We start from the raw sequence: 27,121 nt of genomic DNA on the forward strand, positions 1-27,121 counted from the left end.
AGTTCCTTAAATAACTTAAAAGCCTAACAAAAAAGGTGATTTTTTTTGTTGTTCCCAGATTTGTAAGAGTCTTCCCTTTCTAAAAATGTGCTTAACGTTTCCTAAAAGTTAAAAATGTGAGTTGGGCAACTATTTGAAAATTGCTTTTGGTGGTGGTGCTATTATTTTTTTCACAGCTGTATGTACATCTGGAAAAGAAAATAAATACATTATATAAATATTTAAACATTATACACAAATCTTTCGCTTAGGAAATTTCTTTATATAAAAACATAAACCAAACAGAAAGTATCTGCAGTCAATTGTCTTTCAGATTTATTATCTTTAACAATGCTGTAATTAGATAGCTGAACTATACGTCGCTTTAAGTTCTTCGATGGCAGCTGGCAAGTTTAGAAAAGTAGCTTCAAACATTGTATAAATCTGTTCTATCAGAATATATATTGTTCCGAAAACCAAAGGATAATGAAAAATATCTGCTAAAACCAAAGAAAAAGTATATTCAAATGAGAATCTTTTCAGATCTTCGCCAAATAATGGAATAAACACAAAAAATCGCTTCTTATAAACGTTTCATTTTATTCAGAGATGAATTCAGTATGTTATCTTTCGTAGTGGAGTCCTTACAGGAATTCCCTGACATAGGGCACGGCGTACTGTGGCACATACTGCGAGTAGGCGCCCGAGGAGCCATAAGATGGAGCTGGAGCCGAGCAGGGCACGGGCTGCAGAGAGGGCTGGCAGCTGAACAGATAGTTCTTGGGGCACGGCGGCGATGGGATGCCAGCGGGGGCGGAGTACGACGGGGCAGCGGGTGCGGAGTACGATGGAGCAGCGGGGGCGGAGTACGATGGAGCAGCGGGTGCGGAGTATGACGGAGCAGCGGGGGCGGAGTAAGATGGAGCAGCGGGTGCGGAGTACGATGGAGCAGCTGGGGCGGAGTACGATGGAGCTGCTGGGGCGGAGTACGATTGGGCGGGTGCAGCAGGTGCAGAGTATGAAGGAGCAGCAGCTGGGGCGCCATAGCCACCGCCATAGGCGGCTCTCGACACACGGATATTCTCGGCCAGTGGTGCCGGGATGAGGATGCCCTGCGTCGGCTGCAGCTGGATGGTTTCACCGGCAACGGCGGCCACGATAGCGGCAATGAGGAGGAGGTTACCCATGTTGAAAGCCATCTTTGAGGAGAGTCTTTGTGCCTGTCTGAACTTTGCGAACGAAGAAGGTTGACTGTTGCCAAGTTCTCTGCTGGAACGAATTTTATAGCCCTCTTCCGAAAACTGCACACATGTAAAAACTGCATATGGAAGCAGCAGTCAGCTGCGGCAGTCCGTTACATGGCCAAAATGCTGACAATTCCAGAAGCTAAAATTGATTGTGTGAAGTTCTCTTCGATTCGCCGTGGAGGTAACACTTGGATTCCAAATACAACACCACATTTTAGCGATGATCTATTACTGGCTACTGCTGGCTTCGATGACCTTAAATCTGATGGCTAGCTGTGCGGTGGGGGCTTCCGCATCGATGGCACAGTTTCTGGAGCGACCCCATGAGGCGGCGGAGCAGAGTTGGTCCTATCTTTTGCCCACAAACTTCTATTCGGAGATAAATCAGCAGTATTATAGAAGATTTCGCAGGAGAGCGAACCTTAAGAAAGGTTTTCCCATGCCATACAGATGGTATCCCTATGAATATGCAAGATATCTATGAATAAACATTGGAATATGAAAGATTTATAAACATGTAAAGAATAAATAAGAGATTTTCTTTGTTAACAAGGAGGGAAATAAACGTTTCATATGCAAAGAATGATTCGATTACCGGGTATAAAAATGGGTTTCCCATGCTAAAATGAAAATTTCCCTTTGAAGATATCCTTGAACAGGCGAGCAAACATTCATATTTGAGGTTATTCTTTAAATGAACCGGTATTTGCGAACGTTTACCAACACCCATCGCTTATCGATAATCGATTGCGAGTCTCCTAACAGCGCATGACCGCGCTAGGAGGACGTCACAACCGTTTGACGTCACTACGGTCGAAGGACAACAGACACAAACAAATGCCCAGGACAACCAAAAGGCTTGACATTTGGACAACGCACAGAAGACAGAAAAATCAAACATTTGAGGACATTTAAGGACTGAAAATGAAGCTCACACGCGGACGTTACACATATCTATTGTTGCTTCAACTGGCACTACTCGCTGGAGATTTGTTCTTCAATGCTTTCGGGGCATCACTAGCCAAGAACCATCTACAGACATCCATCTTTTTCTTTGTGTGAGTACAACAAAGGAGTAAAACATACAGTTTTCTATACGGAAAGTATTTTTCTTATGCAGCACCCAGGACGTCTTGATTATTGTCGAGTATTTGCTCTTCACTTTGGCCCTGCATTCGACGTGTGTCTATCAAGTGGGAGCCTCGCATATTATACTCCGGAATTGCAAGCTCTTTTTGGGCAGCATTACCATATATTTTCTGCTCTCGGCCTCGCAGCATTTCTGGATCATTTATCAAAGACGATTGTCGCCGGGAGAGGATCAGAGTGGTCAGGAATGGCCTTTGGGTCTCTATGCCTTGGCTGTTATCCATCGGATAAGTGAGTTTCGAGGATTCATCTTAAAGACAGCATTAACTAATGGTTTTTCTACCCCTTTTAAGTGTCGGTTTTCTATTATTATAGTTCTAAGTCGACCGCTTTGACCATGGCAGATCCACGCTATAAGGAGGAACATCTTGATTGGATTGCAGAACAATTGGGGGATAAGTAAAGGGAGGAATTCAAGGATTGGTGTGTACATTGATAGAATGTTAGATAGGAGAAATAAGGAGCAAAATTAAAGAAGATTAAGGGGAAAATGGGAGTAATTTGTGTATAAAATTAAGTCCACAAAATAGAAGATATGTAGATCCAAAATTGTGATGAAAATGCAAATAGTAATGTATGTAATAAATGTACAAATAAAAATGATTAAGCTATATTAAAAAAAAAAGTGTTTTTTAAATAGATACTTCTCTCACTTTGAATATTTTCTGATGACATTTTCCACGAATTAATGTTTTTATTTTGATACCCGTGCCGCCATCTATTAGCCAACCATCTATACTAGTAGGCAGCACCATCGGCGAAAATTCATTGAATTGAATTATTCATTTCTACCCTCAATCTAATTTTTAGGCAATTATATTAAAGAAAAGCAGCAATATCCATGCCAGAATGTCTCTTAAATTCTTTAAAAACATATTTTAAGGATTTTTATACCAATCATTGCCTAAATCATAAGCCATTATTAGTTGGTTTTTCATGTTATATACAATGAATTTTTCTTTAATCTTTTTCATTTTATACACACTAAAATATATATGTATATATATTCTCTTTTTTAATTATTATTGCAGAGACTTCTCAGTATTTTCATAAACTGGATAATTATAATCATAAATATATACATCGTATATCGTTTCATATCGTATCGTGGGTAAGTCCCAACCATTCCACTCTCATTTTTACATTCCATAATTTTGAAAAAAAAATCTACATACAGCCTAAAACATATAGGGGGTTTCTCCAACTGTAATAAAGCTAGTCCACCGAACTTTGTTTCTGTCTGACATATTGGTCCCTTAAATACACAGAAAAAGAGAGCTACGAATGTTACGTGCCCGCGTAGCTGAATGGCACTCCAAAGAGCTGCTCCCATGTCTGTCCTACAGCATTCAGACAGCATTCGGCATTGGCATACGTTTCAAAGTTTAGTTTCCACATTTCGCACTTGTTTTCGGTTTCATCTATGAAGTTGATAACATATTCCACATCCGTTAGACGCTCCACATCCACTAGATTGCTCATGGGCTGCGTGAGACCTGGCTGCAAGTCGAGTTCTTGGCTCTTTGATGAAAGCCAATCCCATTTGCCATTACCACAGATTTGCATTTGGGAATCGGTGCTTAAGAGTAGACAAGGTTCAAAGGACAATCCTTTCTCTTCGTTACAACTAGTCTGGCAACTGCCGAGGATTGCACACATTTTTACAGGCTCCGAGCAAACAGATTTCAATGCGGGGGATGACTGTTGCAGCACTTTGCATTGCGTTGGCAGCGCATTGTCTGTGGGAAGGGAAAACAAAGAGTTAAATACGTTTGAATTCAATTCTCCAACTTCACTTACCTTGCATGTAAAGCAGCAGACTGTCAGTCCTTAGCATATCCTGCAGCAGCAGCACGAAGCCACCCCAATCTCTTAGGCTAAAGGATAGACCCAATTTCCAGGGCAGCACTCCAATGGCAACCAATCGATCCACCGTGACGCTGACGACCTGCCTCAACCATTTGGATACATCATCGTGGGGCGCGGCAAAGGCCTCCATTAGATACAATTTACAGGTGGACATGACTATGAGACCTTCGCTCAGCGTCTGTGTTTGTTCGTTGTAGATGCGTCCTTTGGCCAGCCATTTGAAGTGTTCGTCCTGCTCCTTGAATTTCGTTTGATAAAAGTAAAGCTTCAGGCGATGATCAATGTCGTTAAAGTTGCTGTAATTGAATTTGTAAGGCTGCACGCCAGATGCGGTTGATGCTGCACTGCTGGCCTCCGCCTCGATTAGTTTTTTTGAGCTGGACATTAGCAGGTTTGTGGACTGGAAGACGGAAGCAAAGGGCAGCGCGGCCACCTCTTCGGCTTTCTTTAAATGATTATTATTGGAGGATTCCTTGATCGCCTCCTTTTGCTGCTCGTAGGTGGTGCAAATGCTATCTGTTACAGAGCCCGAAGAGGAGCTCTCTGTTAGCTGCACTTGGGCCACCACTGGAGGTGGTGGTGCTGCTGCTGCTGCCGCTGCTGCCGCCTCTTCCAGCCTCATTTGCTGCCCAAATTCTCGCTCTATAAAGCTCTGCGTCTCGTCATGCAACGCCTGCAAATGCGGCAACTGCGATATTCGACGATCTTCGGAGGTCTTTCGACTGGCGCTCTGCACACAATTTGGATCCAGCACTTCGATAGAGGATTGGCTTGGATTCGAGATGATATCCACATCACTTTCATTCGCACGAAACTCCAGATCTCGATCTGTATTGGAGCTACCCACCACCGACTGATTGGAGTCGAAGGAGCTTTGGGAATTGGTTATTTTCGAACAGGAACTGCTTTCATTCAGGCTATTGGCCGAACCTATAGATGAAGGGAATTGAATATTGGATATTAGTGTGGTTTGTTATCAGGCTTCAAGGCTTTTTTAATGGAAGCAGCATCGGTTCTTAGTAATTTTCATTAAAATTTTTACAATTTGGAAAACATTGTTAGAAACGACCAGGAAGTAGTTGTTTAAGAGGTACTCCAGGGATACATTACAAAAATAATAGATTATTAAAACCTCTAGAATAACACCTCTCCCCCCCATAAATTTCAATGGCGATTTTGCCCCAAATGCTGCTTCACATCGTCTCATAATTGAAATAAAAATGTAAACGCAAAAAGCCAAATGCAAAAATTAAATGAAAAATTAAAAGAAAAACTTAGTACAAATCATTGGCATATTAACTTTTAGTGGCTTGCATCAAACTCCTACGCTTGGGTGTGTTTTTAGCGGTTGTTTTAAGCCTGGAGAGGGCCACTATTAAATATTAATAATCAAATATATATATTACAATTATTATTACAGCAATTGTTCAGGTTATATCGTTGGGTTTTGGTTTTTGGGCGTGAGAGAAACAATATTTAAATATTTAAAAAGCATGCAAAAGAAATAAGAAAAAGAAAGAATTATAAAAATGAATGTATAATAAAATAAATTCAAAATTAGAAATGAAAATATGCAAATAGTTGTTTGAAATTTTTAAATGAAAACCATTAAAATATAAAATCCATAAAACATTAAATAAGGCTATCAAAAATCATTAAAGCTCTACTTAAACCAATTTAAAAACTGACTAAAAGTGTATGGAAACTTTTTAAATCCACAAAACATGATTAAAAAACTTTTAAAATTATTTAAAAAATTCACCAAAGCCATTAAAAGTCTACTACAAATCCAAAGTATTCAAATTCAATGGGAGTGAATATGGAAACAAATAAAAAATGCAAAAATGAAACCATGAACCATAGAATTCTAGCATCAAAATTAACTAAAATATAAAGTGGGTTTCAAAATGTTTCCAAAATTTGATCAAAATAGAAAACAAGACTGGCCAAGGACTTGCCAATGCTATTGGTTTCCTCCGTGGTTTGTGGTGCACCCACAGGGGTCGACTCCTCCACGATTAAAGCGGGTGACAGTTTGGGTTCGGCTGCCACCTCCATAGCGGAGGCTTTATCCAGCGATGTGGAGAGATCTGTGACCTCTGCCACATGTACACTGCGACAGTCGGGACAACGTAGCTCTGAAGGAGAGATCAAGAATATTATTTAAGATTGAATTTCAATAGTATTCGATCTTACGCTCTGTCTTATAACGCTTGATCTTTTGTTCCATGGAAAATTGTATCAAACAATTTACACAGCGATAGATTTTGATGTTCATTTCGGTGAGATCACGCTGGGAGAGTATATCCCGAAGTTTCTTTTCCAGTTCCTAAAAGAGAATAAAGGGACTGTATAATAGGAACTGGGATGTTGTGTGTTTTCCTTACCTGACACAATGTATTCTCCACACAATAGATACGCTCTTGCTTATCCTTGCGCAGCGTATCAAAATTTATGCGTAAAGTATTTGATTTTAAACGCTCGCAAGACTCGAGGATTTTGAGGCTCCATTTGGTTTTGGTGCTGAGTAAAGTAAATTAATTGAATTTAGCTAAATGCATTTTTTAAACCACTTTCATTCGAACTTCGATCAGTCTTGCCCTACCGTTCACTCAATGTATCCTTTTCGCGTATAAAATTGGAAGAAATCGTCAAGAACAAAGGCACACTGGGCTTGTGCTCATGATAGACAATGTACGTCTCCTCGTCGGGTTCCATATCGGAAACTGCAAAGAGGAATAAGACTTTAGAAATGGAAGATATCTTCTATTAGAGTAAATCCCACCTGGTTCCTCTTCCTCTATCGCATTTGATCCGCTTGCATAGAGACTCAATAGTTGCTTGTGCTTATCCTGCGAATGATCCTCCTCCTCCTCCACCTGCTTCTGCTCTGCCTCCGCTGGTTTCTGCTCCTCCGACTGCTCCTTCGTGCTACTTGCAATGCTCTCGTAGTTGGTCTCTCCACTCTCATTACAGGTCTCGTACAGCGTTTGATTTGCAGCCTCCTGGCTCTCCGTTTTGATGGGCGTCAAAGTGTTGTTAAAGGAGGCGCCCCACTTGCTGCTGTTGTTTGTGGGAGTGGAGCTAACGTTTAGAGGTTCTCCTGCTGCCTGGTCATCCTTTTTGGCCTGCATTGGGGCGGAGAATTCGCCCAGAAACTCGTTGAACTGCTGCCGCGAGGCATTCCTCTCCTTTTCGCTGGGCTGTGGCGACTCTATGCCCAGCATGAGCTCTGCATTGCCCGTCTTTAGCCACTCATTGCCGTACGTGAGTCGCAGCGTTTCGATTTGTTTCTTGGTCTCCAGATGCGAGGAGTCGGTGGCACATTCCTCTGGCTCTGGTTGGGGTTTGGGCGGGGGTAGAATTGCTCTCGCTTCTGCCACATCTTCGGTGTCTTCGGAGATGTCTGCTCGACGGATTTTACTGACACTTTTCTTGGAGTTTTGCTTTTTGCTGCTCTGCAAGACGTCCATGGCAGGATGCTGTTCCGTCTCCGAGGCGTAATCCCTGCCACGAATCGAACCCGAAGGCTGCGAGCCAAAGCTTGAAAACTGTGAGCCATCGCTGGTGTTGATGGAAGTCCTGGAGCTGTTGATGGACACCGGACCACTTCTGGGCACACGATGGGAGCCTATGTAGCGCCACTTTTGACTGCCAGTCAGTGCCTTTTCCGACTTGGAGAGTAGCTCAAAGTCCAGCACAAACTTCATCGATGCCGTGTTCTTGTGCAGATATTGGGCAGTGGCCTGGCGATGCTTCGGGTTGCAGGACAAGGGATTACCCTGTAGATTTAGCATAGTCAGCGTCATCAAGGCGCTGAGCGGGAGCAGCTGCGAGTGCTCCAGCAAACAATTATCCGATAGATCCAACGAGGTCAAGGCATCCAGCTTGGCCACATCCAGAAGCTCCTCTACGTAATTGTTGCTAATGTTCAGCTGCTGCAGCTTCTTGCATGCCTCCATGTGGAACTGCGGCAGATACGTGAGACAATTGTAGCTCAAATCGAGTGTCTTGAGATGCGGCAACCATTTGATGGCCGCCACAGAGATGAGCTTGTTGTGTCGCAGATTCAAGTGCTGCAAATGTTGGGCAAACTCCAGCGCAGTGTCCACACTCCTCAACGAATTGTAGCTAAAGTCTGCCGTTTGCAGTTCGTTCCACACGAATCCATTGGAATTGTCGCCGCCACACCGGGTAATTATATCGTCCACACTGGCCAGACTCTTCACACAAATCAAATGCTGCAGTTGTCCACGCAGCGGCTGAATGCCCACCACTTGATTAATGCTGATTTTGTGCACTTCCAGGCGTCGCAATGCCCGAAATTTGGCTATATCGATAGCGCCCTCAAAGTAAAGTTCGCTGGGGAAATATGTTAACTTTAGCAGCGCTGTTTTCTGCACAAAGTCATGCAGCAGCTGCAGATCAGGGAAGACACTGGACTTGGCATTGATGGGTTTGACCACCTGAAAGGTTTGCTGATGCTGCTGGTGGTGATGCGAGTGCCGATTATGATGATGATGGTGCGTCGTGCCAGTCCCAGCCCCGGCAATGATTTCCGTATCAGCAATCAATGTAAACGAATCATTCAAAGCGCGCAGCAGTGAACCTGTAAGGAAAAACAGTGGAAAATGTAGAAGAAAATCCATTGATAAGGCGGGGCAGGGCAATGGGCACTGTGCATCAGGCAGTGATCGCATGTTGCGTCCCATTTTCTGCGTAGTAGTTTACCAATTTTTCCCTTCCCTTCTCTCACCTGATAATGTTAGCGTAAACTCTGAGCTTAATATTTTATCACCATTTTGTCGCAGTAAATTTGCCAATTCGGTGATTTTTTGTGGATCCATGACGAGAACGCGGCGGGGGAAAAAGGACTTGAAATCAGCTGTGGCTTTGAATTTTGTTTTGGTTTTGCTGCTGCTCTTGTCCTTAGCTGTTCATTTTTCCATGTCATTGCCATATATGATGCATTTTTGGGTTAATGTCACACACAAATATTTGTTTAATACGTATTTTTGGGGTGCAGGGAAAAACAACAACAAAGAGAATTATGACGCCATTTGTGGTGGCAGCTCATCATAATAAAACCCCATTTTTCCGTTTAATTTACGGATACTCTTCGACTTGTCCTCTATTCAATCATCGATCGTGTGATATTGTGGTTTTTGACCATATATTGCGGTTAGTGAGATTTATGTGGGTGGAATTTTCCACTTTTTACAATGCAAAAAAACTTTTGTTATGCTTCTTCCTCTTGCCAGCAGTGTGACTGTCGCGCGGAGATATACCGAAATATACCGGAAATATACCGAGGACAATAACGACCTAACCCATTAAATGCCCCTCCAAATGAACAGGTGAACGGCTTGAGTAAATTCGCTAAAATTAGAGGTGTTAGTAAATATTCCGTGAACCTGTATTTCCTTTAGCCAAACAAAAATTAACCCGAAATCTTTAACCTCATTAAAAATGCAAAAACAATATATTTTTGATTGTCTTGCTAGTCTTGCTTTAGTGTGGTAAAGCGACAAAAAATTTAATTTTGTAGAGTTGTAATGAATGGCAAAGCGGGGTGTTTGAATTGAAATATCCATTTTTTTTTTTAATGTCAAAGTTATAGAGAATATTTGATTCCATTGAAGATTGTTGAACTTATGTGCCATTTAAAATAAACAATTTATTTCCTCTTTTTATTCCCATAGTGAACAATTCCAAAATTTCCAGTGAAAATTAAAAAATCGAGAACAAAAATAAACATTTTCATGTAACTACTCAGCTTTTATTTATGTAAAACTTTCTGGTTTTTTAATTTTTACATTTACAAATAGTTATACAATTTCTAAGCAATCTCTGATTAAAAAATTGCGAAAAAGACGAACCAAAAAAATTCGACTTTCATTCGATTCGTTTTCCGATTGTTCCTTTCGATTGTTGCCGAGTTGTACGAGTAATACTCTTGGCCACAAATATACATCCTTTTGTTTTGTTTTACTTCATTTAGGTACATGCGCAATATATCTCATGGCTAACTAAATTTTAAAAACAAGGCTAGGCTAAATTAAAGCAGACTTTTTGGTGGTGTTTTCTTGTTAGTTGTTCTTCATTTGGGGGATATACGTATGGGATTTGGATTCAAAGAAATAAATAAATTAACTAATACAACAACAACCTATACAAATTCTTTTGGAGCTTTCTTCATCAGAGTTTTCTTAAGTTTTAGTTCTCGTCTTAAGAGTTTCATTTCTTAAGAATTATCTTTAGTTCGATTTTAATTTTTTTAAGAATTTCTGTTTTAGTTGGAGGAAACTTTTTTTCTGTGGTAGTCTGAGTACTTTTCCTTGATCGTTTTCTGCATTCAAGTTTTTTTTTTTAATTTAATTGTGCTGCAAGCTGTACATTTATTATCTCTGTTTTGGGTGCATAAAAAGGTTAAAAACGTTTCGCCTCCAAGGCTCTACAAAGTTTGCCTGGGAAAAAGAGAGGGTTTAAAATATTAATATATATTATATTCGTTAAAAAATTAATAACTTTAAAACATTCTTTTGATTGAAAATGAAAAAATTCGTGCTTTTGGAACTCAAACTGAAAATTGCAGAAAAATGTATTAATATTTTGTTTTTTTTTTGGTCGATTTTCCGATACGTACTGCTCTCTTTGCCGATTTTGATAGCTGCCAATATTTCAATAATTTTGTTTTTGGTTTTTTTTAGGAAAGTTCGAGTACGAAATGAAGGATAGACATTCGGTTTTTTTTTGTATGGTATGTACAAAATATTATATATTTTTAAATATTTTATTCTTTTTATTCTTAACAAATTTCATTTAATGTTTCAACAAATATATGACACTTTTGTGGTTTTTTTTTTTTTTTGTTTTTTCACATAAAACACTTTTTCACGATAGAAAACAATTGAAAAAATTATGTATGTATAGAAGAACGCTTAAAAATGCATTTTGATAGTCGTAGAAAATGGGTGAATAAATCGATGACTTGACTTTTGACTTTGGATCGATTAATGATCGATAAATGAACGAGTAGTATTTACAATCTTTTTTTTTTGGTGTGTGTGGTGGGATTTTTTAGAGTTTTGGCGACGGCAAGATGGACGTATCCCTATGAGAAAATAATATATGGAAAAAGAAGAGAAGAAAAACAAATAGTTGTATGAATGAAACAATAATTGTTTTTGTTGGTTGTATTAGCAAATGTCTACGGGAATTCATATATGTATATTAATCAAAGAATGGAGAGACAAGCTGACTAATGAATGATATTTCTGATATAATGATTTGGGGATATGTTTTCGATATAAAGAAAAATTTACAAACATTGAAGTTTTGATTTCGTTTCAGTTACTTGAATAATTTTGAATTTCGCATTGAGCATTGTTTTTATTCAGCTTTTGTTTGGGTATTAAAAATAAGCTTAGTTTTAAGATGAAAATTACAAAATAATAAAATTGTAAATGCGGTTAAAAAACATTCCAAAAATTAGAGAAATAAGTGCAAAAACTTAAGATTTAAACACAAAAGAAGAAAACTTAATTAAAATCGAAAAAAAACTGAGGCTTAAATAAAGACAAGGTTTAGACAAGAAAATAAGGAAGACAACTTGAGTTTTAATCAAAAAAGAAACGGAGGACTTAAAATTAAATCAAAAAGAGATAGAAAAACTTAGATGTTATTCATGAAAAACGGAAGAAAGACTTTAGTTATTCATTAAAAAGAAAGATAGACCTCAGTTTTAAAAGATCAAAAGTGTACAAAGTAGAAAATGTTCGGGTTTAATCGGAATAAAAGAAAAAACTTAAGCTTTAAACACAAAATAAGAAGAGAACTTATGTAAAAATCAAAAATAAAGAATAATTATTAGGTTAAAATCAGAAGTAAAGAAGAAAACTATGGATTTAAATCAAAAATAAAGAAGAAAACATAGGATTTCAATCAAAAAGAAAAGACGAAATACAGGATTGTTCAAGAAAGAAGCAAAGATGCCAAAGAGCACTTAAGTATTAAGGGGGGGAGAGTGTTGCTGGGTTTGTAGGATATTCAGGATCATTAGGATTCAGGCGAGAGAACGTAAACGCAGGTGCAAAAGAAACGAATACACTGAAAGAAACGCAAACGAAAACACTTACATATGCTCGGGATGATTGCGTATGCAATCAATTAAATCTTTAGGCTTAAGCTGATTTGTGCATATCTTGTGAATGGCCGTAAACAGGGGGAATCTAAAGAGAAGAGAGAAAGATATTTTATAAATATCAATAGGAATTATGACAGGATATTCCTTACTTATCCTCCAGTTTCTTGTTCTTCAACATATAATTGACTTCCTCGGCAGTGGGTGGGCCCTGGAGTTTTTGGCCATTTAACATTTCCTTTTCGAGTTCCTCGATGGTCTTGCCCGAAGTGACAAAAGCCTCAGAGACGCGACGATTGCGACCACCTGAGAGGTAGAGATAAAAGTGGATTAGATAGCTTTATCGAAGTCGTATATTTTTCTGTTTACGCACCATAACACGTCGTAATGAGATCCGCCACACCGCAGCTCTCAAAGAAGGTCGACAGTTTGCTTCCTGGATAGAAGACATCCACAAAGCGAATCATTTCCATCAGACCCAATCGAATTACAGCCGCCTTAGTGTTGTCGCCCAGTTTCAGGCCATCGACAAAGCCCGCACCGCAGGCCACAATATTCTTGAGAGCGCCGCAAACCTCGACGGCATCGGCATCGTCTACGACGACCACACGGAAATGATTCGCCTGGAAAAGATCACGCAACACCTTGCCATACTTTTTGTCCGTGCAACCGATTGTCGTCTCACAGAAGTTGCCCTCAGCCACTTCATTGGCCAAATTGGCGCCCATCAAGACAGCACATGGTATCTACAAAGAACAGATGTTAGTGATAGATATATAGGGGGTCACCTTCTCGTATCGTTCTTTCGGTTCGATTTGCTTACTTTCAAGTGACGCGTGATTATATGCGAAATGAGATCAATGCCGCCTCCTTCGGCCTTATCGAAGCCCTTGATCAAAGATATGGCAATGGCATTTGGCTTGATTTTTCCCAGCAATTGTTTGCAGAAATTGGGAATGAACTGATGAGGCACTACGAAAATGAGTATATCAGCATTCTTGGCAGCCTCCGCAAGATCAGGCACGGCCACCTATAAAAACAGAGAGGGAGAGAAAGAGAGCAAGAAAAACTTGGCTAATTAGTTGTACTTTTTATTGTTGTTGTTAAACTGAATGATAAGAAATAAATAGCATATAGTCGAAACAGTCTCTGATAAGCGAGGGAATATTCCGTATATCAAGGTTGAATGAAGGGAACGGAACGCTTTTTGGAAACGCGACTCATAAAATCCGGGGGGAAATCATTTTTCAAGCACGTGCACTTTTTGGAGGCACGTCTCTGGCTCGACTCGGCATGTGCGATCCCCGTCTAGACTATGCAAATCGCGGGATTCCAATCGAACTTGATTATAAAATATATATTGTTTTTCTATATTTAAAGCAGAAACCTGTTTGCCCAACGCTTCAACTGTTGCTGTGGCTCTTTTTTTCAATAAACATTTTCTTTGTGGCTTTGGCTCTATTAACTCGTTTTTCTATTGCTGTTTTGTTATTTTTGCATTGGACTTTTATATAAGTGTAAAGTTCAGGTTAAACGTTCAGGCATTTTGCAATGCCTTTTTAGATAACAAACACACGTCTGTGCGTTATTTTTGCAATCATTTTGATTAAAATACAGGGAGAAAAAGGTGTGTATGGGTATCTAAAATAAATATACATAAGAGGGGAAGTATATATAAATATTCGTTTAAAATATCTAAATATCTTTGATTTATATTTTCTTTCATATAAAATATTTAAAATAACTTTTCTTTAAGTAGAGGTTGTTTTTTCTAATCGTATATTTGCCATTAATCATTGCTAATATTTAAGACCTTATCTAATGTAATTTAAAGGAATTAAATTAAATCTCTTCCATCTTAAAACCATTTACATATGTATATGGTTTTATGGCAACTGAAACCCTAACTAGCGCAGCAATTGCATTTAAAAGATTTCCACTTATTCCTCGAAAATCTTTAAAATATCTAAATTTTTGTACATTTCTTGATCCCATTAACCGTTTGACTTATTTTCTTTTCGTTTTTTTTTTGCATATTTGTTGCATTTCTGACATTGGTCTCGCTTATTGTTTATAAAAATATATTTTTCTCATTTGTTATTGCTCCTGCTGTTGAGATGGATTCCCCTCAACCGCTGTCCCATTTCACACCATCGTGAGACACAGCTCCTGAAAGTTTGCCAATTTGATATCGAGTATAATAGATGGCACTACATATGTACATATGTACTATGTACGAATATATATGTCGAATACATATAGGTGATGGCGTCTAATTATACAGACAAACAAACAAGAAGAACTGAGTATCTATAGAATGGGCGAATGATCTATCTCAATAGCCCATCGTTATACCCTATAAAATGTAGAGACTAAATAGACTTACAGCATCATACAATTCTTGTATCTTTGGATTTTCTGTGGATATAAGGAATCCCTTGAGCAGGAATTTATTGGATTAAATCCTTTAATTATTATTATTATCTTATCTAAATCTAATGGTAAATCACTGAAACTTTGTAGGAGAGACTTTTAGTCTTTCCTTTACAAGTATTAAAATTTTAATTATTATCGGACAGCTTTATCCTACGCTAAATCGTAAAAAACATAATTTTGTTACTTTTCAAGACTAAGATCTCATAGTAGAAAGAAGCCCTAAAGGGGTATCAAAATGTTCTATACCAGCTCCTCTGATGCCCATTTTGCTATGTTTTCCATATTTATTTATCAATCCATGCCACTAACGCATGTCTCCTACTACAGTTGTGTTTAATCTATAGGGCGGGTCTCTGTGTTTATGGAGGTTTTGTTTTTTGTGCTAATGCCTAGAACTTACAGGCTGTGTACAACGGACAAACATGGGACTCACATGGACAGAGGACAGTGGACATTGGACATGGGATGGGCGGCTACTAGTCTCTGGATAGATGGTTGGGACTTTATCAGCGTTGCATGTCCGGGGTTCATGTACGACATGAACGGCAACAAGTGTAGCCGGGCCTTATCGATAATCAGCAAATGGAAATATTCGAGTGCTTTTTATATACACCAAAATGCTGCCATTTCAAGTGGAATCGTTGTCGTCTCTTATCGGTACGACACAAATATTGCCTAATAGAATATTGACATCATTTAGCGACGTGCCCTTTTCAGGGAGTAGAGGAGAAAGGTCTTGCTCACTTTAGGTCGATATAACACCTTGAGTAAAGGTAAAAGTCCCCAAAGGCGTCATAGAAAGTTGCTTTTGTTCGATTGCTTTCAAATAAGAGAGCGCCCAAGCCGGCCTTGACCTACGTCAAAGACAACTTAAGAGAAAGCCTTGCAAATGTCAGCTAAAGAGAATGGCAGGCGGCAGCTTTGTAAAGTGCAAGGGAGATGGAGCAAAACTTAGAGAGTGCAAAACCCAATTGACAGCTGAAGAGAGAGAGAGAGAGAGTGCCAAAGTAGGCAGAGAGGGAGCGTAATAGAATGCATGCAGGCCAAAAGACAAACAGAGAAAGTTATACAAAAGAGAGAGAGAGATCTGCATTGAAGGTGAAACTTACACACCCTTGAAGGGGTGGAGAATATTGATTTCAAACATATGTTTGCCACACACATGTAGTACATACATATGTACAAGGTATATTCTTGGTACAAGTCAAGCACCCTATCGAAGTGCGTATCGATACCGTTTCAGTGTCGTTCCTTTCCAAGGTTTTTGTCTAAAGCTGGCTCATAATATTCACCTTCTGTTGCCTTAAGGGTATCCCAATTGTCGACACCCTTATTCAAGTTAACCTTGTTTTCTCTTTATTGTTTGTTGTTGTTGTTGTTGCTGGCCATGAAAAATTGCAGCGAACCAGAAATCAAGAGCAAGCATTTGAGTGCAAGGCAAGTAAACAAAGAGAGAGAGCAGAAAGAGAGCGCGAGAGTGTAAGGAAGGTGTAAAAATAGATGTGCAGTTGTGTGATTAGATAATTTGCCGCTGCCTGCACGAACGACGACGATGACGACGATGGTCAAGATCAAGGCAAAAAGACGTTTATGTAAGCCAAATGGCTGTTAGTCCGCACAAACACGCACACACACACAGAGGTATTACATAATGTATTACACGTAGATGGAATTCCACTCGACAGATTATCCCCCCTGCTAATTAACAGCTGTTTTTGGGTTGATGTTGGTTTCTCTTATCACACTTACCACATTCGGTGGCAGCTTGTGTCCCTTCAGGTATTTGACATTCTCGTGCGTCTCATTGATGATTTCCGTGAGCTTCTTTCCATCAATCATCTCCTCGTAGACGAACATCGTCACCCGCTCCTCGAATTCGGGCAGTGCAGCAGCATTGGCGCCCACAATTTTCGCTATCGCCGAACCCCTGGAGTGATTGATAAGGGAAGTGGAGCGTGCAGGAGGAAGGATGCAAGGTTACAGAGGAAGAAGGGAGTGGGTGGAAGGAGAAGCATAATGCAATTATTATATAAGTAAAAGGTTGCTGATGCCACGGTGGTAGGCAGGTTGCACTCACCAATTGCCGGAGCCCACAATGCACACATTTACTTTATCCGCCATAATTAGTTTCTGTTTTGTTTCTCTTTCGCTACTCTGCTATTTATTTATTTTCTAGAGTTGTTTTGCACTTTGTTGCGCCCGCTGGTACTTGACTATTTACACGCGGCAGTATTTGTATACTATCACGGGAGCTTTTTGGTGGGAAAATATTGTCGAAAAAATACCAGGGCTACAAGGTAATGATGCATTTTGAGCTTTTATATTTTGATGGGGAAGCTCGTTCTTTTTACCTGAAATTGTCGAAATATACCCATATGTACCTACATATGTACATATATACCGTACATGTGTATATACCGTCGACTCAATTTCGACGTCAAATTATACCGAAAAGTATAAAATATACCTTAAACAGGGAAAATAAATGGCCATGTAAAATGTCTCAAAAAAATACCAGGGCTGTAAGGGAGCTTTTGTGCTTTTTTATTTGGGTGGCGGGAGTGGTGGGGGCTTTACTCGTTACCTTACCTGGTTGACATACCTTGCGGTCACATGCCAAAGAGAGGATTTTTTCAGCAAAGAGAGGATTAGGTCAGAAAAGACAGGATCATAAAGCAACTATATATAGTTGCTTCATGGACAGGATTAGGTCATCAGAGAGAGCAGGATACTCCCTTCTCTCTCTCTCTCTCTACTCATTTTGCGTTTCAGATATGAGCACCTCTTCATATTTTGCCGCCCTGGTTTACAAAATAAAAAATACTAAAATTGAATTTAAATTTAATTCGATTTAACGATCAATTCTCCAATATGGTCAACTAAAAAAGAATTTCATAAACGTTACGTGAATTGAAATGGGATGTAACGTGTTGTCAAGGGGGGTGCGGGGACATTTAAAAAACATAGACGTCGATGGGGTATGGAACTGAATGTACGTACCTTAAAAATGAAATTTTACAGAGTGCCGAAATTCATGAATTTTTGTTATATATGCTGTAAATATACATTGAAATAGCCACGGCGATCAATTATTTATATTTTTTTTTATGTATACTACTATGGACTATTTTACACATCGATGTTTTTAGAAAATATGATTTTTATTCCCCCGGATTCCTGATTAAAATTGTTTTCTTCACATTTTTTACGATTTGACGAAAGTTAAATTAATCGAATTTCATGTTGCTACGCTCATTCACTAACCAAATAGTATAATAGATATCCAGTTTAGAAGAAGCAAAACGTCACCGCAAAATGTGCGCCTTGGAGTCCCTATTTGGTTAGTGGCTCATTTCAGCGTGTCAAGTATGAAATACTTATAAATTGTTGTAAAAGTTCAATAGTGGTAAGTGCTGTTAAATGTTTTTATTAAGGCGCGCAATTTGAATACAATTTCGAGTTGCGTTCCAGTGAATGGTGGATTGATACATATCTTGGGAGAGTCACAGTCCTCGCAAGTGAAAGTTGTCTGAAAGAAAAAAAATATCTGAAAGAACCCTAAATTTTCAATCTAAATTATGTAAAAATGGTCGAAGAAACCGTTTTATCAAATTAGCCGGAGTTTAGTCAAGCTCCGACACGGGTTTTCAGGAAAATTCTACTATTTAGTCATGTAAACCCTCGCGTGTCCATAAGTTATCGATGCCTTCCACAAAATGGATTTTACTTCTACAAACTCTACTTATTTTCTATGGTAAACCATTTCTTCTTGAAGGAATTTCCCCAATGCTTAAGTCCATTTTTATTCAGCCTTTTATCAAGTGACATGTGGAATTAAAGAGGAAATAAAGAAGCGACTGCTGAAGGCGCTCTCGAAGGCGGGTTATACCTTAAAATTCATAGGTACCACAGGCGAGGCCCTTGGCGATGCCATTATCCATGGGAGTCGTTTACCAAAGGCCGTTTATGATATCGTTCGCTCTCTGTTTAAAAAAGGGGAATTGGAGATTGAATTGGAGGCTCAATGGAAGGCAAAATTGGACGCAGACTGGAAGACTAAATTGGAGGCTCAAAAGAAGAAACCAGTATGTGAACCAGCGGATTTCAAATGTAAAATTCTGAACATTTTTGGTATGAAATTGAATGAAACAAAAGGAGAATCTGGGGGGTAAAAATGTTACAGTTTAAATGGATATTTAATGATTTTGGAGGATAAATTTTGTATGTGTACAAATTTAATTTCGTTGTATGTATAATTGTATAATTATAATACGTTGATATGCAATGACTGCAACATCAAGTGGCCCGTGCGACACCAAGCCAAAGCCTGTTACGCGCAGAACCCAGCAGAACGCAACCCTCCTCCCGCCAACCGACCGAGGGGCGCTGTTGCATGACGCACGGCGCGATTAACCGAACCGGTCGCGAACATGCAGGAAAGATAGATGTTAGGCTAATATTCGAGGAAAATTAGAGCCAAACACAACTAAACTAGAGCAACTAGAGCAACAAGTCAAAAATAAAATGAAACTAACAACGGGAGAGGTAGGCTAGTATAAAATATTTAAGACGCGGAAGGGAGTTATTGGAGGATATTATGTGATAGTGGGAATTATAATCCGAGCATAAAACCCTAAAGGGTTCGTGTAAGGCATAATTCGATCTACAAAGTGGAAGGAACAAAGGAATAAAGTTTCTAGTGGGTCTAATGTGAATGTTTTAGATACTACAAATCTTTATAAATACTTTATTTATACCCCAAAAAATATCCTACAGTTATAATAATATTGTGAAACTTAGGTACACCAAAATCCTTATGGATCAATCACCAATATTACAAACTTTCGATCTTTAAATATCTAAAAGCTACATCATTTATAAGGGTGACAAGTTCCTTCAAGCTCCTGCCATTTTCATTTGCTTTAATTACAAAAGCAAGTATTTATTTAAAAGAAATATAAAATTCCACAAATTTCGCTATGGTTTTTTAGTTCCACTTCAATTCTAAACACGAATTTGAATAGAAATATCATGCGATTAGTCACATCAGTCCCAAATGATGTCCCGTACCGAGTGGCTGGTGTACTTCCAAATTGTGTTAATATTCAGCAGTAAATATGCCCTAAAATAGATTTAGTACTTATTTTTAGATTTTTAATCACATTCCTTTCAGCGCTGCCGCACATGGATGCTCTTCCTCTTAAGGAAGTTTTGAAGCTCCGCGTTTTCGCGGCTCTCTCCAAGGCTGGCTTCCTGGTCAAAGTGGCCTCCTTGACGGGCGAGAGTTTGGGCGATGCATTGATTAACGTGAGCAATGTGCCTAAAGGCATTGGCATGATGGTCAGTGCCCTGTTTTCTAGTGGCGCCAGGGAACAGAAGCCCCCAGCAGCTGATCCAAATTGTGAAAAAGGCGGACTAGCGTGTAAGATTAAGTCTGTTTTTGGCCTGAAATGGTTAAAGTAAGTTGGAGAATTTGGCATTGAAAGTACTTTGAGAATATAAAGAAAAAATGAAAAATAATGAGTAATAATTAATGATTAAATATAATGAAAAGAAGCTTCATTAAAGGCATCATAAAGGGGTTTGAAAAACATCCAATCGAGGCTTGATCTGCGGTTATTACAGGCAGACAAGTAAACCCAATGCCAGACCGAGGGCTGCTGCTGCAAGTAACCAGGGGAAAGAATTGAAAATGTTTAATATTTTTAGACAGAAGCTTAGGGATACATACACATACATACAATAACATTTTAGTAACTTGAACTAACTAAATGGACAGGAGTTTAAAATGCAATTTTAAGATGTAAAACTTCACCGATTTTCCGAAGGAACGTTGCATTTTGAGACTGCTGCAGGATAGAGCCTGGTCCATGGCTATGCTACACCCCATGACCATGCCCATGCACACACATAGAGAGAGACTAGCAGGACATGCAACCCATTCCGCATGGCGTTGACCCATGGAGGTTAATCATGCAACGATGTTACGCGCTAATACCTTCATGTGAGCTGGACCACGTGCTGGAGCGGCGGCTGTGTAACTCCTTTGCCGTCACTCCCACTGCTGCCACAACTCCACTCTGGCTGCGTCTGCCCCTTGTGCTACTTTTGCCACTCCTGCCCCTTCTGCCACTCCACTTTCTCGTTGCGTGTCTAACGCTGTTTGCCCACCATTCAAAGTGAGTGGCTGGGGTGATGGGCTGGGAGGCTGTGTGCCACGGGGTTGCTCTGCTCTAATTCCACTGCCGCATTCGAGGTTGTCTCTTGGTCGTTGCCGCTGCTGCCGCCGTTGCCGCTGCCACTGTGCACCCGTAAAATTGATTGCGGCGAAAGCTGGAAAGTTGCACGTTATGCTCGTGGCCTGACTTGGTATCTCTTCTCGGTCTGGTTCCGGGTCTGCTGCTTTCTGCCGCTGCTGTGGCGTGGTCTGACATGGCATGGCATGGGAGAGAGATTCTGATGTAGAGAGTGGAGTGTGGCATGGAGATGGTGGCATGAACCGTTGCTGGCTTGGTTCTTTCGTATGGGGTTTGTGCCCTGCTAAAAGTGATTTTGTGCAGCAACCAAATCGAGTTTCTGGTGGGGAAAAAGAGAGCTACATTCCCTTTGGCAAAGCATTTTCCTACATTTCCTTACATGTTTAATGCAGGGAAATTTGTTTTAAGGGCGTGGCATATACCAGTAAAAAAGTAAAACAATTTTATGCACAAAGTCAGGAAAAGTAAGAAGAATTTCTCGACAGGAATTCTACATGGAACCAAAATCACGTTGTACCTGTGGCTCTCCAACCAAACTTGGTACGAGATTACAAGCCTATAAAGTGCCAGTTTACTGCCACCTCGAGGGCGTCCACATTTTTATCTCACGCCCCACTAGGCCTTATTTCTAGCCACACAAAATTCACGAAAATTATTACGAGGCCATCAATCCTTTAGCGCCCATGCTCCTCCCACAGGATGGCCAAGTGCCACAATTCACATCATCAAGATTGCACACACACACACACACATGCAGAATATACATACACATGTATGTATGTATATACCGATATAAAGCATAACCCATATCACACATCGGATAACATATCCATCCTTCACACAACATCCAATATGCAAGAGCCACCTTTTTGGCCATGGCTAAATCGCATGTCATGCGATGACGATGACGATGAAGCGGCCTCCACCTCCACTCTTTTATTCGTTCGACAATGACGATGATATAGAGGATAGGTTTGAGGGAATTAACCTAACCCTTTTCTCGCTCTCTCTCTGTGGATGTGTGTGCATAGCAATGTGTCTATAAAAAACAATGACGGACATTTGGGTGAATTTCTTGGGCATAGAATAATAGTACATCAACACACAATTTTACAGAACAGGATGGTACAGGACAGGCAACGGAGAAATAAAATCATTTACGCAACAACGAGACCGACTGGACCAGTGCAGAACCCCAAAAATGAAAGGCAAGAAAATGCGACAAGGAAAAAGGGAATTAAATAAAAGGACAATATTGCAATATTAAATATTGCTTAGAAGGGAGAGAAATGTCCCCCATATCAACATTCTACTTGAAAACAATTATTCAACCATCTTTTAGTCACGAAAAACGATAGAAATAATATAAGGATTTTATAACAATAACATTTAATATGATTAAAAAGAATATTTTTAAGTATATATTTTATTCAAAAATGTATTTAAAATAAATATAGTTAATGGCTTATTAAAGGAACTAAAGACTAAGTTAAGAAATTAATTACAATATCAAAATAATGTATAATTAAAATTAAAATATGTTTATTTCTGTAGGAAATATATTTAGAGAATTTTTGATTAAAACACTTCTTTTGTTCTCTATTTTCAAACTTGGAGAACAATTCTAGTTTTGAAATCTTCTGGTAAATATGTATTAAAAGTATGTCAAGGGCCTTTTTCTATGGTATTCTCTCTCTCTCTCTTTAATAACCAATTTTGTCCGTACTGTCCACTGACAAACCGTTGCGTTTACCTCCTTCAAACAAGAATTCACTAATATTTCCATTCAAATTTAAAGGGTATCCCACCCGCAACAGGACTTACTACTAGAAGAAGACAACGCTAAGCGGATGTAGCACGCTTATCCTTTTCCCACACAAACATCGAAAAACATACACAAGGAGAGGGACAGAGCGGGAGATAGGACAGTCGGCTGGGGCTTTGGTTTTATTCCTATTTTGTGTGTGTTTTTTTTTTTGCATTATTATTTTTATTTTATTTTAAACCACACAAAATACTTAAGACGATTTTGTGTTCTGTTTTGTGGCCCAAGACGTATTGCCCATGGCCAAAGGCAGCAACAAGAAAAGTGTGAAAAGAAAACCAGTGAGCAAAAACGAAACAAAACGAATGCTAAAAGTTTTTCCAATCCCAAGCAAAGAACGAAAAAAAAGAACGGAACTAAAAAGGGTAATATGCAACATGTCCGAGTGGTCTGTGCGGCTTTCCCCTGCCTCTCCCTTGAGCGGACAGCTGGCGGCGTTTGCATATGCAAAATACTCTTAAGACTTATTCCTTACCTTTTGCCAAATACATTCGCACCCAAGGAGAAGTAGGAGGAGGATTCGCCCCGAGAACAATAAAATGCGGCAAGGAGGTGGGAGACGGCGATGATGATAGGTCCTTTGATGACAGGACAAGATGTTCAGACACGTTGGGGGCATCAATAATAGACACATAGCACATGTCCTTTGTCAAGGAATACCCTCAAAATTTATGACACCCTTGACATCTCCATCTCGACGTACACGACGACGTGCCACCTCCTGCCACTCCTTGGACAATCCTTGAATATATCCTTCACAGGAATATGCGACAGCATACAAATTGAGGATTTTTATTTTCATTTCATTTGTGCTTTTTTCTTTTTTTTATGATTTACATTTACATTTTCTTTTTTATGATTTACATTTCGTTTCGGTTTCGTTGTTTTTTGTGCCATGCAAAAATGTGTTGGGTTCTCTTTTCTTTTTTTTCAGGAGTAATTTGCCTCGTTTTGGTTTTTTTTGTGTGCTCTTTTACTGTTCTGCAAATAGTGTGGCAAGTACTTAATTGTTTTAATTGCCTCGAATTTAACTTATTTTTATTATTATTTTTTTTTTCTTGCGCGGACTTGCTCAGTTTTTGTTGCCCATGTGGAGTGTTACATCCATTAACAAAATTTACTTTCGGCTTGTTAGGGCTTGCATTTTGGGGCGGACTCTTGTTCTCTTATTTGTTTAGTTTTATGAAAAATTAGCATGATTTTGTGTAGCAATTTATGAGTGGGTTGTACGGCAGCTGGTTGTGTAATTGTCTCTGCATTAGTAGGGTGCTTGGATGGGTTCTGTGAGTGTTAAGTGTGCCAAGCTTATATAAGAAATGTTTGGAGCCAGATCGGATTTACTTATATTTTTTGAGTGGAATCTACATTTTTTCCATAATATTTGATTTTTGTTTGTCAAAGCAGCCTGTGCCAAGACCTTAAAATGTTTACGAATCTTTTCAAAGTAAAAATCATTACAATAAAAGGCATTGACTTGTTTGCAACTGAAAGCAAAATTGTCTCTAAAACTAACCAAAACTAAATTCAATTCAAAATGCCTGAGTTTTCCGAGGAAGCCAAGGATCGATTAATGATTGTTCTCAACGTGGTCCAAAAGACAATCCACTGGGGCTTTGTGCCTTTCGTCATTTATATGGGTATGCTTTTAAATTGAAATAGCTACTAAATTCATTGTTTTCAAATCAAATTGCAGGCTTCCACAAGGGTGCAGAGATCGGCATGCCACCGCTAACCATAATCAACCTTTTTGCGTTTTAGAAACTGCAAGTTGCAGTCTCTAAACTCGAGATGCTCGCAGATAAAAAGCAGAAGCCCTTCAGCACACGTTAAATTAAACACTTATTTGCTTCTCACACTCGCACATTCAAGTATTGACAAAATGTTATGCAAAACTATCTGGACCCACTTTGTTGCAGACATCCAGTAATACAAATAAAATGTATTAGAAATATATAATTTGGGTACTGGGTTTCTTTCGTAACGCACTTAATTTCAATAAGCTCTTCAGATGTGCTAAAGGTATGATGTCTGGCCGGAATCTTATACCAACAGTTCTGCGGTTGATTGCTTTGATAGAGGAGTTCGTTCGACTATAGAGCCTATTTCTCATGCATTAATGGGAGCTGCTTCTGCAATTTAAGTGAGTGGAGGGATTACACATGTACAGCAAAAAGGCGAAGATTTCTCGCTCTCATTATCTTCGACAGACTTCGTTTTTTTTTCCGCTTCTTTTATTAATAGTTAAGGAACAGCAAAGGCCAACTACAATAAGCTTATCGCTCTCATTCGCTTCGCTTAAATTTCGTGACTTCGTTTATTGTTAAACTAAAAATCGCCATTAAAGTGCTCTATTATTTTGGAAAGATTATGATCATTGGAATTCCCCTTTCAGATTGACAGAATGGTGATGAATAAAAGTTCTGCTTGCCATTTAAAGTATTGAAAGTAGGTTTTATGTTGAAAGCAATGTCCCGAGCATATCTTTCAAACATCCATGGAATTATAGAAAATATAATCCAGCTTACATATAATTTGTATTTAAAACAATTCTTTACCACAGTACTAATGTTTGCAGCCCATAATTATCTTTTGTTACATCATTCACATCCAACCCCCCCTTCCGTAAGAAGAAAACACAACTCAACAAAAATCTCTTTTGTATTTTTATGTATTTCATATTTAAATTTTTTCAATTTCTCAATATGCATCTCTGTTTCTGCAGCATTTTTTTTACATTCATTTCTATTATTTATAAGGATTCGTTTCCAACTATTTGAATATTATTTTTCGTTTATTCTTTCCATATCCTAATATCGCTCGCACTCAATCATTTTACAACATTTCAATGTGTAAATCAATTATAAAGCGGAGCTCTTTTTTTGGTATCTATAAACAAAGCCACACAAACACACACTCATGCTATAGATATAACTTATGTATAGAAATAACTGAAATATGAGAGAGATCCAGAGAGACTCGAAACAACAGTAACCATCGTAACAGTGGGTTCAGCAGAAAAACATAAAACATAAATTCTGTGGCCCTGCGGCAAAGTTATTTTTTAATTTTCATCATTTGACGATTTCTAAACGCGATGCTCCCCATTCTATGCGGTGAATGTAACGTCAAAACGCGATGGCAAGAAAATTATGATGCCATAGCTGCAGTGGAGGTGGGACAAAAAAACCAGGAAGAAATCGGCAAAACAGTGAATGGCAAATGGGAACCAGAAAAGTGGATAGGTTGAGGATGGAGGGAGAACTTATGCGCACAAAAGCAAAGTTTGAATGCCCTTAAATAATCAGTTTCCTTGCTAAACACAGTAAACCATATTGGAATCTTGGAACCATTAAGCCATATGAGAATCTAGGAATACCATTTGCATGCGAAATCAAAAAAGAAGTTTATTTCAAGTCACAAGTTGGACCCATTAATCAAAGTTTGTAGAGCATAAAGATGCAAACTTAAATTATTTGGATAGGAATCGGGAATCGATCTCTAACCCATCGACTTTAATTGTTGTAATCCGCTTAAGAAAAGGATTCTCTGCGTTCAAATTTCTGTAAATTGTAAAAAATGTCCTAACAATCTCTAGGTTTATTTTTGATTTGAAAGCATTTAATTTAAAGTTGTCTTAGTTTAGTTGTACATTTGTCAAGAAATGATATTAAACAAGCACTAATACATTATGTTGTATGGCTCTAAATGTTATATTTATTTATACAGAAATTCTAGTTTAATTATAAATCAGTTAACATTAATAAAAGCAAGCCCATTCAGGGTTTGATTTTGCATTGCTTCAACTGCAAACCAAAGGCATAGAAAAGTATGCATTACTCTGCCTTTAAAGAGTATTTGCCTGCCAAAGCCAAAACGCGAAAAAGGTAAAAAAAATGTGACACGAAGTAGGAGGAGTAGTGCCAAACGGAGGAGTCAGCAGTTAGCAGAAGGGAATGGAGCAACAGAGTGAAGGATGGTTGGATGGATGGTAGAAATTCCTGTGCCCTGTTCCCTGGTCCTTTTGCCAGGTTGAAATAACATGAGAAATTTTTAGAAAACCAACGACAAAACGTCGAATGAAAGATAAATAAAGTCCGTGTCACACACAGAGGGACAGGGACTGTGTCCCAGAAAGAAAGCAGCAAAGCGATGGCCAAAAAGATGGAAATAAAATAAAAATATTGGGAATAAAAAAATGCAAACGGAAAAAGCGTTA

The 27,121-nt window shown here is 38.9% G+C and overlaps 8 protein-coding genes across 11 annotated transcripts; 5 read left to right on the forward strand and 3 right to left on the reverse strand.

Moving 5' to 3' along the window:
• Nucleotides 1-557: 557 nt before the first annotated feature.
• LOC117901949 (vitelline membrane protein Vm26Ab) lies at nt 558-1,246 on the reverse strand. Its single transcript, XM_034812923.1, has one exon. It carries the CDS (start codon nt 1,176-1,178, stop codon nt 624-626), a length of 555 nt encoding a protein of 184 aa, XP_034668814.1. The 5' UTR covers nt 1,179-1,246; the 3' UTR covers nt 558-623.
• A 119-nt stretch (nt 1,247-1,365) lies between these two features.
• LOC117901950 lies at nt 1,366-1,737 on the forward strand. The gene has a single exon (XM_034812924.1). It carries the CDS (start codon nt 1,447-1,449, stop codon nt 1,708-1,710), a length of 264 nt encoding a protein of 87 aa, XP_034668815.1. The 5' UTR covers nt 1,366-1,446; the 3' UTR covers nt 1,711-1,737.
• Nucleotides 1,738-2,007: 270 nt separating this feature from the next.
• Nucleotides 2,008-2,906, forward strand: LOC117900526 (transmembrane protein 138). Its single transcript, XM_034810925.1, has 3 exons — nt 2,008-2,284; nt 2,347-2,606; nt 2,669-2,906. Exons 1-3 carry the CDS (start codon nt 2,151-2,153, stop codon nt 2,776-2,778), a joined length of 504 nt encoding a protein of 167 aa, XP_034666816.1. The 5' UTR covers nt 2,008-2,150; the 3' UTR covers nt 2,779-2,906.
• Nucleotides 2,907-3,386: 480 nt separating this feature from the next.
• On the reverse strand, nt 3,387-9,507 carry LOC117902674 (serine/threonine-protein kinase 11-interacting protein). Of its 2 annotated transcripts, XM_034814203.1 has the most exons (9): nt 9,001-9,507; nt 7,030-8,853; nt 6,850-6,970; nt 6,632-6,767; nt 6,441-6,573; nt 6,203-6,382; nt 5,545-5,616; nt 4,176-5,174; nt 3,387-4,114 (listed from the first exon to the last, which is right to left on the reverse strand). In XM_034814203.1, the coding sequence occupies exons 1-9, from the start codon at nt 9,089-9,091 to the stop codon at nt 3,663-3,665; spliced, it is 4,008 nt and encodes a 1,335-aa protein (XP_034670094.1). In that variant the 5' UTR covers nt 9,092-9,507; the 3' UTR covers nt 3,387-3,662. The 2 variants fall into 2 exon arrangements, with proteins under 2 accessions (XP_034670094.1, XP_034670095.1); XM_034814204.1 differs by lacking the exon at nt 5,545-5,616.
• A 1,150-nt stretch (nt 9,508-10,657) lies between these two features.
• Nucleotides 10,658-25,584, reverse strand: LOC117902675 (glycerol-3-phosphate dehydrogenase [NAD(+)], cytoplasmic). Of its 3 annotated transcripts, XM_034814205.1 has the most exons (8): nt 25,568-25,584; nt 16,901-16,987; nt 16,573-16,750; nt 13,211-13,417; nt 12,761-13,133; nt 12,540-12,693; nt 12,383-12,475; nt 11,325-11,358 (listed from the first exon to the last, which is right to left on the reverse strand). In XM_034814205.1, the coding sequence occupies exons 2-8, from the start codon at nt 16,942-16,944 to the stop codon at nt 11,325-11,327; spliced, it is 1,083 nt and encodes a 360-aa protein (XP_034670096.1). In that variant the 5' UTR covers nt 16,945-16,987; nt 25,568-25,584. The 3 variants fall into 3 exon arrangements, with proteins under 3 accessions (XP_034670098.1, XP_034670097.1, XP_034670096.1); XM_034814207.1 differs by lacking the exons at nt 11,325-11,358; nt 25,568-25,584 and adding an exon at nt 10,658-10,711 and having other exon boundaries at nt 16,901-17,029; XM_034814206.1 differs by lacking the exon at nt 25,568-25,584 and having other exon boundaries at nt 11,305-11,358; nt 16,901-17,030.
• LOC117902676 lies at nt 18,440-19,062 on the forward strand. The gene is made up of 2 exons (XM_034814208.1): nt 18,440-18,577; nt 18,634-19,062. The coding sequence occupies exons 1-2, from the start codon at nt 18,526-18,528 to the stop codon at nt 18,993-18,995; spliced, it is 414 nt and encodes a 137-aa protein (XP_034670099.1). The 5' UTR covers nt 18,440-18,525; the 3' UTR covers nt 18,996-19,062.
• Nucleotides 19,865-20,343, forward strand: LOC117902677. Its single transcript, XM_034814209.1, has 2 exons — nt 19,865-19,934; nt 19,997-20,343. Exons 1-2 carry the CDS (start codon nt 19,880-19,882, stop codon nt 20,284-20,286), a joined length of 345 nt encoding a protein of 114 aa, XP_034670100.1. The 5' UTR covers nt 19,865-19,879; the 3' UTR covers nt 20,287-20,343.
• Nucleotides 24,373-24,742, forward strand: LOC117902679 (mitochondrial import receptor subunit TOM7 homolog). Its single transcript, XM_034814211.1, has 2 exons — nt 24,373-24,542; nt 24,599-24,742. The coding sequence occupies exons 1-2, from the start codon at nt 24,440-24,442 to the stop codon at nt 24,661-24,663; spliced, it is 168 nt and encodes a 55-aa protein (XP_034670102.1). The 5' UTR covers nt 24,373-24,439; the 3' UTR covers nt 24,664-24,742.
• Nucleotides 25,585-27,121: the final 1,537 nt, after the last annotated feature.

This window comes from Drosophila subobscura, chromosome U, assembly GCF_008121235.1.
Source record: "Drosophila subobscura isolate 14011-0131.10 chromosome U, UCBerk_Dsub_1.0, whole genome shotgun sequence".
NCBI lineage: Eukaryota > Metazoa > Arthropoda > Insecta > Diptera > Drosophilidae > Drosophila > Drosophila subobscura.